General features: G+C 40.7%; 1 protein-coding gene across 1 annotated transcript; it reads left to right on the forward strand.

The window, feature by feature from the left end:
• The first annotated feature begins 5,396 nt into the window (after positions 1-5,396).
• LOC133416645 (serine protease 23-like) lies at positions 5,397-9,974 on the forward strand. The gene is made up of 2 exons (XM_061703602.1): positions 5,397-5,628; positions 7,153-9,974. The coding sequence occupies exons 1-2, from the start codon at positions 5,603-5,605 to the stop codon at positions 8,324-8,326; spliced, it is 1,200 nt and encodes a 399-aa protein (XP_061559586.1). The 5' UTR covers positions 5,397-5,602; the 3' UTR covers positions 8,327-9,974.
• The last annotated feature ends 64 nt before the right edge of the window (positions 9,975-10,038 follow it).

The raw sequence follows: 10,038 nt of genomic DNA on the forward strand, positions 1-10,038 counted from the left end.
AAGCACACAGAGGGCTACGAACACAGTGGGAGAGAAAGTTCAAAAACAGGAAAGGCTGGTTCATGTGAGTCATTAAGTGTCACTGTGGAAGGAACAAAGGTGACATGAACTTATTCGCTCTTGTCGATGTGCTTTTCTGACATAGATGTTCTGACATAAAACCAGTGAAGTGGGGGGAAAAAAGGAGAAAATAAGGTACTGTAATTCCCTTGCATGTGGGGAAGAAGAGCTATTTGTTTTGCATGGATTTCTGCTCAAGAAAAATATTTTTCCATATACACAAAAGACCTACTTCTCTCAAATACTTTTCACTATATTTGTATATACTGTATACATTATGTGTATATGTGAGCACAAAAACAGAAAAGGTGAGTTTTTCAGCAAATAAGAAAAAAATAGTCAATAGGCAAATTTGCGAATGTCGAATTGCGAATAGAAGGTTTTCAATTTAGAATATTTCCAAAATTCCTAACTTCCCATGGAAATGTACTGAAAACCTTCCAGACGTTTATGGGAAATTTTCTAGCTCTTTGCAACCCTAGTTTAAATGAATGAAGACTTGATCCACCGTAATTACGGCTATCTAATTCTATCTGGCAGATAGACTGCACTTGACTCCATGAGAGGCTTTCTCTCAAGGACTGGTGGAAGCTTAGGTGCTGGAGATCAGATTAGATGGAGACAGAGCAACCACAGTCACTGAGTCACTGCTCCTTGCAGCAGACAAGCCTGTCAAAATACAAAAGACAAAATTCAACCAAGTCTGATGATGAATGAGACATGCTTCAACTTGTTACTTCTTACTGTGCAGACTGCTGGGATAAATCATTTGCTGTGGTTTATGCAAGATCCATCTGGTAATAAATAATAGAGCTCTGTTTAATGCAGCACACCGTGCCGACTGGTTAGCACATCTGCCTCACAGTTCTGAGGTTCAAATCTGAGGTTCGCCTGTGTGGCGTTTGCATGTTCTCCCTGTGCCTGGGTGGGTTTTCTCCGGGCACTCCGGTTTCCTCCCGCATCCCAAAAACATGCATGGTAGGTTGATTGGAGACTCTAAATTGCCCATAGGTGTGAATATGTGCGCGAATGGTTGCTTGTTTCTATGTGCCCTGGGATTAGCTGGTGGCCAATTCAGGGTGTACCTCGCCTCTCGCCCGAAGATAGCTGGGATAGGCTCCAACACTCCCGTGACCCTTGTGGGGATGGGCGGCTCAGAACATGGATGGATGGAAGTTTAAATGCAATGTAATGTTTTTTTTTGCAATGTAAAATGACTTATCGTGTGCCATAAACGGGGGTTCACTGTATTATAAATCTTCATGAGGGAGTCACTGATGGTATAACAGTTACCTCGTCTGACTTCTGCGCAGGTAGCGTGGCTTCAGTTCCGATTCAGTGATGGTGTGAACTAAAATAGGCTCAATTTCACTCGCAAACTTGAACAGGATAAGCAGTATAGAATATGGATGGATGGAAACTTACAAATGTTACAAATGATATGGCACAAATGTACACACTACTAACAAAAACCATGTGTATGTTATAATTTTTAGGATTTGGCAATGTTTGTAAAAACACCGCACACAGCTCAATAGTAACTTTAGCACCAACACAAAATGATGTCCATTTTTGTCCACTAATATTATATTCCAGGTGCTCCATGGTAACAACAACAGTGGAACAGACAGTATTCCCACCATAGCCAGTGTGCCATACAAAATATTTTGAACTGTGATTTTATAACTCAAATGACTGCATATTGTTGCTTTGAGTGTTGTTGCGCATCTTTCACCAGTCATGAGTCATTTTCCAAAGGGGCAGGAAGTCACATGCTGAGCCATGCCAAATGTTTTACTCATACAGTACACATAGTCCAAAGGCCAAGTTCCAAGGGAGGGTTAAAATCACTCAATTAACAAGTGATCATTCATGTGTGCATCATTATGGGAAACCCCCAAGAACTCTTGCTAAAGCGAGGATCAAAAAGCAGTAGATCTCGAAAATGACAATCCACCTACCAAAAGCCACTGATGGAAAAGAACACTCAATAAAATAAAACAAACTGAGGTCAGTAAAACAATAGATGAGAATGGTGCTATTTTTCCTTTCATATATATTTTAGATTTAATATGCAGCAGTGATTCAATTGAAAATTAAAAGTGAATGAATAACCTTGCCTGCCGAGCAAATTGCCTACAGTAGTCTATAACTGATCTGATTGAGAGAGCACAAATGTTGCACTTCAAATGGCATTCATAACGTAAATAGCAGATCATATCATTAACATCTCAGATTTTTTTTATTATCTCTAAATGATGTTTATATCTGAAGAAATAATATGTTTCCCTTTTTGTTTCAGAAGAAAAAAAACACAAAAAGGTAGACGTACATTATCTCACAAAAGTGAATACGCCATCCATTCATTTTCTGAGCCGCTTATCCTCACAAGTGCTGGAGCCTATCCCAGCTACCTTCGGCAGGAGGCGGGGTACACCCTGAACTGGTTGCCAGCCAATCGCAGGGCACATATAAAAAAAACAACCATTGACATTCACACCTAAGGGCAATTTAGAGTCTTCAATTAACCTACCATGCATGTTTTTTGGGATGTGGGAGGAAACCGGAGTGCCTGGAGAAGACCCACGCAGGCACAGGGAGAACATGCAAACTCCACACAGGCGGAGCTGGGATGTGAACCCCGGTCCTCAGAACTGTGCGGCAGACGCTCTAACCAGTCGGCCACTGTTTAAACTGAGTACGCCCTTCATATTTTTCTTTTTTTGGAACAAAACAAATGACACTTTAATGCAACGTGGCAACAAAAGTGAGTACACCCACAAAGGGAAACACCCTTTTTTCAAGATTCAAATGTGAGACCTTGTAACACTAATGAGTCACATGACACTGCGTAGGTAAAATAACTGGGTCCAGTTTGAACAGTTACACTTTGGGGTGTACTCACTTTTGTTGCCAGGGGTTTAGACATGAATGGCTATGTATTGAGTTATTTTGAGGGACAGTATATTTACACTGTTATACAAGATGTATACTGACTACAATTATTTCCATGAAAGGATATAAAGTATTTATTAAAAAAAATGCACATGGTGCGCTCACTTTTGTTTCCGGAGGTTTTTGGCATGACTGTGTGTTGAGTTGTTTTGAGGGGACAATACATTTACAGTTACACAAGTTTTATATATATATATATATATATATATTATATACTTATTACTTTACATTGTGGCAATGTCATTTCTTTCAGGTGCCATGAAAAGATATTTAAAAAAAAAAAACACATTTACTAAACTCTGAGGGGTGCACTCACTTTTGTGTACATGCTTTTCATTGGACAGTGATATAAAGAAACAAAAACACAGTACTGTACACCACAATGATAAAATAAAGCTATAAATTAGCACGATTCATTGGTTGTGTTTAGTATCAACTGACAGTGTTTACCTTTCGTCATGAGGAATTAAAAGTTGTATATGAAATGCACTTTGGGGTTGTATGCACTTCTTGGACACGCCCTGAGACTTGGCCCAAGTTCCCAAACATTTCACAGCAAAGAACTTCTTAAAGGCCCTCTGTGGTGATCTGCTGGAGCCAAACAGCTGTTTTGTGGCCTTGAGGGACGAGAAAATTAGAAAGAAATGAGAAAGTGAGAGGCACAAAAAATGGGAAAACAAAAAGGAGTGGAGACGGAGGCAAAGAGAGCAGATTGAAATACATGAGAGTGTCCATACTTGTTTGATTGTGTCAGGGGTCAGAAGCATGAGAGTGGGTGGAATTTAACAATTAACATGGACAGTAGTCCAGGGAATGTGGGTCTCCGTGACAACAGAGGGCACAGCCAAACACATGGGCTCTTTCATAACCATCTCAAACACAAATGTCTTTCTCACAAGCACCGAGCAATACATGTTTATGAAAAGCAACTTCCTTTCCACTTCAAAAATGTTAGAATTTGTTCCACCCGTGACGGATAAAAGTTGACATAGCTGATGAGAGGATGAGGACCCCGTGCCCCGAATTCATTTTCAGAAACGTGTGTTAATTGTAAGTGTGTTGTGGGACAGGAGGGGTTGCGAGTTATTGAGGGCAGTGTTTGAGCCAGCAGGTCCACCCTACAAAAGAGATGTAGTCACTGACATGTTTTTACCTTCAAATATATCAAGTGACTCAGTGAATTGGCAAAATCAATGCAACATGCCTTTTAATTCAGGAAGCAAAGCAAAAAAAAAACAATTAAAAAAAAACAGAAATGAGGTCAGGGAAGTACCACAAACGTTCAGCAATTAGTCTCTAGTGTGTGTGTGTGTGTGTGTTTTGTTTTTGTTTTACATGAACACTTGCATGTTCTTGCATCTAGTTTCCTCCCACATTCCGATGTGAAAGTAAGTGTGAATGCCTGTTTGTCTGTATGTGCTCTGTGACTGACCGGTGACCAGTCCAGGGTGTGTGAAAACACAAAATTTAGGGATATTGTGCTTTCCGGTGAAATCACATGGTTCTTTCCAGAATTACAGGACAATTTACTTGCTTCTTTGAAAAACATAGCCTTTATTTCGTAGTATGCTGTGTTTTCAAGGGGGGGAGGTCATAAACCATCATGTAATTTCATTCATCCAGCTCAACCATCAACAATACACTTTTTATGATGCATTTTATTGGACCGATCATATTTTGATGAGTTTGGCACAACCCTGTTACGCATACTAAGGCATATGAAAAACATATTCACAAATATTGCTGAATAAATCCGTTACAACAAAACAAACTCATCTACTTTTAGTATTACTCAATTACAGTGGCAGGATTGCATGTAAAAGGGTTTTTGACAAAGAGTACATGCTAGCTAGGTGTGTTAGCCGCTACGCTAACTGGTCAAGAACAAATATTAAAGTTTATGTAATAGAAAATAAACGGATATTAAATGTGTTTTTTTCCCTGGTCACATCAGTAACTAGGTCGCGTTGGTTTGAGTAACATGGAAAACTGACAAAATATGAAAAATAGACTTCGCTTACCACGGGCAGAGCGATCACCTTTATGACGTCATAGCAACTGAATCATGTAGCGCACTTTTATTTTTATTTTTTTACCTCTTCCGAAGCCCCTTAAAAAAAAATTAATTAATCTTCTGTTAGATAGGCCTGGCTAAGATAGGTTGTAGTTACATATCGCCAAAATCATACCCCAAACGTGTTTTATTTGTTGAATTTCACAACAAGTGCATGTTTGTTTATTTGGCGCACCTTGGAAACGTCCACCAATTCTGGAATGACGCGCATCAAACAGCAGCACATTTGTGTGACTCGCCGTGTCACGTGACTGACCTGCAGGAGACCTCCTCCATCCTTTTTTTTTTTTTTTCTCCATACCCTCCGTCCTCCTCTTCTTCCTCCTCCTGCATGCACCGACGCGGTGTTGCAGCCCTCAGGACATCAGTGCACTGTCATGGGACAACTCGATGCATATTGGCCCGGGACGAGCACGGAGACGTCGTGATCTACACCTGCCACTCAACAGTTGACGAAATAAATTATTTGCAAAACTTCCAACTTGGACTTCCTGCGTTTATCTTGCATGAACGATGAATTCCAGCACTAGACCATCACGGTAAGTAATGTGTGTCCAAATCAAGGGTCTTTATTATCTTTACTCTAAAATATAAAAATGGGAACTTGCGTGCGATGCTAAAAAAAAATATATATATATATATATAAAATGTCATCTTTGAATTAATTACCTTATTTTGAAGAAAAAAGGCACCTGTCAACGTTTTCTAAGACTCATTGCACATGACAACAGAGGTGACAAAAGTACTCACCAGCTACACATTGTAGTAGTACAGATGTAGATAGAGAGGGAGAAGAGAAATTCACTTTTTTGATACTTGTGTACAAAAAGACAAATACTTTGATAAAAGGAGACGTACTGATTCAACTCCTGTATTTCTGAAGCTTTGGTTTTATTGGGAGGAAAAAAATAACAACAGTAAGAAAGGATTTGTACTGTACTTTCTTACTTCCCACCGCTGCAGGACAAAAGTATGAACTGAATGTTAATCATTGTTATATGACTAACTGCATATTTACAAAGTGTGTAGAGGAGAAAAGTAAGACATTGAGAAGTCCATCGTTCTCAACAACAACAAACAAAATGCAACTAAGTTATTGACATGTTAAAAGTGGCCACGTACAGTCTTAAAATGTTCTGGATGTTTGTTTGATGATATTCACGCTCTTAACCCCAGTTACTATGGCAACACTTTACAGTAACTATATCTTGGTCCTAAAGTCAGCCGTGGAACACATGGAGGGGACCAAGTGTCTAACAACTCTGATTAAAGTCTACATTGATCTATGCATTCTAAATATACCCAGTCTATGAAAATATTAAGACAGTCTTGTAGGCTAAAGGCCAATCCCTGAAGGACACTTTGGGGATTTTCCATGCGAGCCTCTTAAGGCCTGATCTTTGCCCTGTCTGCCATATTTGCTCATTAAATACACTGCGTGTCTGCAGCTGCTAAATTCCAATGCAAACGAAACGCTCTCATGACGTTAATTTGAAATCCATGATGCCGCTTTTGGGAATGCAGTCAGAGGGTCTCAACCGTGCGGCCAAATTGGGGTTTACTGTGCCCCAAAAAGGAAAATAGCACTCGAACATTGTAGTTTATAAAAACATACACGAAAATGTAAAAAAATCATTTTTGTCACACGTTCTGCTTCAATTCAATTGAGATTGTGCCGCTCCTTCTGGTGTGTGCACCTTGGGGGAGTAATAATACAGACATACGGATATTATCGGCGACAGAAACAACTCCCCAACAGTAGCATTAGTCGTTCTTCGCAGAGGATAAAGAATATGTTCCATCTTCTTGTTTAAATAGCCACTGCTTAAAGGGTTAGAGCACAGTCACATAGACGCTATTCATTTCCCATTATGTATTAGCATTAGCATTAAGCTAGTGGACATGAATGCTATGTGGTTGTTTTAAGTACACAATGTTTGTGTTAACATTAGCATTATGCTACTGGACTTGAATGCTACGCTATGTGGCTTATTTTTCCCCTGACGACAATGAGTGATCTTCCATCTTTTTAGTCCATCTGATGTCCTCTGCTCCATCCACAGGTTCCCCTCCATCCATATCCTTCTCTTCCTTGTAGTCCTTCCTGTGGGTTTCTCCTTCTCACGACCCCAGTGGATTCTTCAGCGTGTCCCTGCGGTCCTCCCACAGCAAAGAGAGAGTCGGCCGGCCCCACGCTTCCTGTCTCAAGCCCGGCTTGATGTCACCTCCCCCTGTGACCCAGAATGCCACAAACGGGCGCCTCTGCCCAGCTACTGGGATCTACGTCAATTTCTGGCCTATGAGACTCTTGACTCTGATGGTCAACTCACCGAGACCGCCGTTGGAATCTATGGATATAACCTTGGGTCCAACAAAAGCTCTGCATACTCCTCTAGGCCTTCTGGGAAAGGCAAACAGTCGCACACCAGACGGAAGCGTCAGATCTTTGGTCACGACGGGCGCTACAGCATTGCAGGGCACAACTTTGTGCTTAAATATCCCTTTTCAGTGGCCGTCAAACTGTCCACCGGCTGTTCTGGTACTTTGGTCGGGGATCGGCATGTTCTAACGGCTGCTCATTGTGTTCATGATGGTAAAAACTATGTGAAGGGTGCCCAGAGGCTCAGAGTGGGCTTTCTAAAATTCAAACAACGGGACATACAGTCTTCGATTTCTAACTTGACCAACCACGTTGAGGGTGGTCCAAACGACGCCCCAATAGTGTCTGAGAAAATTAAGTTCCAATGGATCCGAGCCAAGCGCACACATGTACCCAAAGGATGGATTAAAGGCAATGCCAATGACATTGGGATGGACTATGACTACGCTCTTTTAGAACTCAAGAAAGCCCACAAACGGCGTCACATGAAGTTGGGCGTCACCCCTCCTTCTCGGAGGCTGCCGGGGCGACGGGTGCACTTCTCAGGATTCGACAACGACCGTCCGGGACAGCTGGTGTATCGTTTCTGTCAGGCCGGAGAGGAGACGTCAGATCTGCTCTACCAGCACTGCGACGCCCAGCCCGGGGCCAGTGGGTCAGGGGTCTACGCCCGGATGTGGGACGGACGGCGTCGGCGCTGGGAGAGGAAGGTGATAGGCGTGTTTTCTGGGCACCAGTGGGTGGAGCGCCAAGGGGCGTCTCAGGAATTTAATGTAGCTGTGAGAATCACACCTCTCAAGTATGCTCAGATCTGTTACTGGATTAAAGGCAATTTTGTGGACTGTCGACAAGGCTGAGGTAGTACATTGACGTGTTAGAACCACTCACAGCACTGAAGAAAAAGATCTCCAAAAATCACCGAAGGCAACAAAAGTTGCTGATGCAAAATTATTAGTGAACCCCGTTAATTTTATTTTTTTTTTTAATGATTTGACACAGACCCAAAACGTTAGTATTACTTATAGACCCAAAATGGCAGCAAAGCACTTTTCCTATCTCACAAGGCTATGGCCTTGAAGCTCCTCCCCTCAATTCAACACAGTTGCTTGGCCCCAAGGCTTGAGATTTTCAGCAATTATCGGAGGATAGGTTCCCCCTCAAAAATCTGCAACTAAGCAAATGATGAAATATTACCATTGAAATATGTAACCAACATAAGCCAATTTACCTCCTAAGACACAACAGAGGCAAGTGGCAAATGTATTTGCTTTGAGGGGCAATTAACAGTGGTGCTTTGAGATAAAAGTGTCCCAACTCACTATTTTTTTAAATTTTATTTTATTATTTTTTTTTTTTTTAGATACAAGTTTTGGGTTTGATTTACGAGGAAAAATTGGAGATGCGAGTGGCAGGATGGTGGTAGTGAACTAAACTTACTTACACGCAGGCAGTCAATAACAATGCACATCCTCTGCGTAGAGACTAATATTGCTGCCGCTCACTGAGTCACTTACAGTAGTTGTGAAACTCTTCTCTATGTCTATAATGCATGACTGCATTATACTGCCCCCCCGGTGGCCAAGTCAGGCACTCCAGGAGCCACAGCAGATTAATCAAGATGCACGGTTTCATTACTTAGATTAATTTAATCGTGTTGTTCATGTTTTTATAAAGGACAATGTTATAGATGTACTTATATATATATATATATAAAAAAAACAAATTACACATTACAAACATTTTTTGTTGGGAGGTTGGATCAGATTGATTTTTGTTTTTTATTTCAATAGGAAGATAATTTGAGATTCAAGTTTTTTGAGTTATCAGCGTTGCGACGGAACCAATTAAACATCTCTCAAGGCACCACTGTATGTCCAACCCGTCAGGAAATCTTATAATCCTCTGGAGCGTTGACTACAATTAGAAATTTGCCTGTGGCTCTAAAAAAACATTGATAACAGATGGATGGAATATACAGAAAATGAACGTCAGGACTGGGAGAGCAGTTTTTTTTTCTTTTTAATGCAAAGTGTGATTGCACTGTTTGAACTTTTTCTCCAGATCTACTTGTATTTTTGTGGATGAATGTACACGTGAGCTACCAAAGGTGTCATTTGATTGTATCCAAATAATTATATTCTTTTTAATGGGCAAGGCAGTTCTTTACAAGCATGATGTATTATTTCTGCTCAATCAAATGTTTGGAATTCTGATGGGTTGCTATTGTGCAGAAGTGTTTTTTTCCAAAGTTCAGCTTCAGGTGCACATTGTCACTATCCAAAATCATATATCTCATAATTATTTGGACACAAAAAAAAAAAAAAAAAAAAAAAAACTGTAAATATGGAACTGCAGCACATGATTTTTGTAGGGCAACCGTTTGCTCCCTCTTGTGGGAGTTGCAAGTATTTTTTTTATTCTTACTCTTCCCTTCAATAACCTTTGTGGAATTGCATTATTGTGTTCGGGAAATGAATAACTCTGGCAAATAAATGGGAAAAAGTGCTTCTGAGATCCTTTTTAGTGTGCACATATGCTCAGTCAATTATACAAACACACAACTGTGTTT

This window comes from Phycodurus eques, chromosome 2, assembly GCF_024500275.1.
Source record: "Phycodurus eques isolate BA_2022a chromosome 2, UOR_Pequ_1.1, whole genome shotgun sequence".
NCBI lineage: Eukaryota > Metazoa > Chordata > Actinopteri > Syngnathiformes > Syngnathidae > Phycodurus > Phycodurus eques.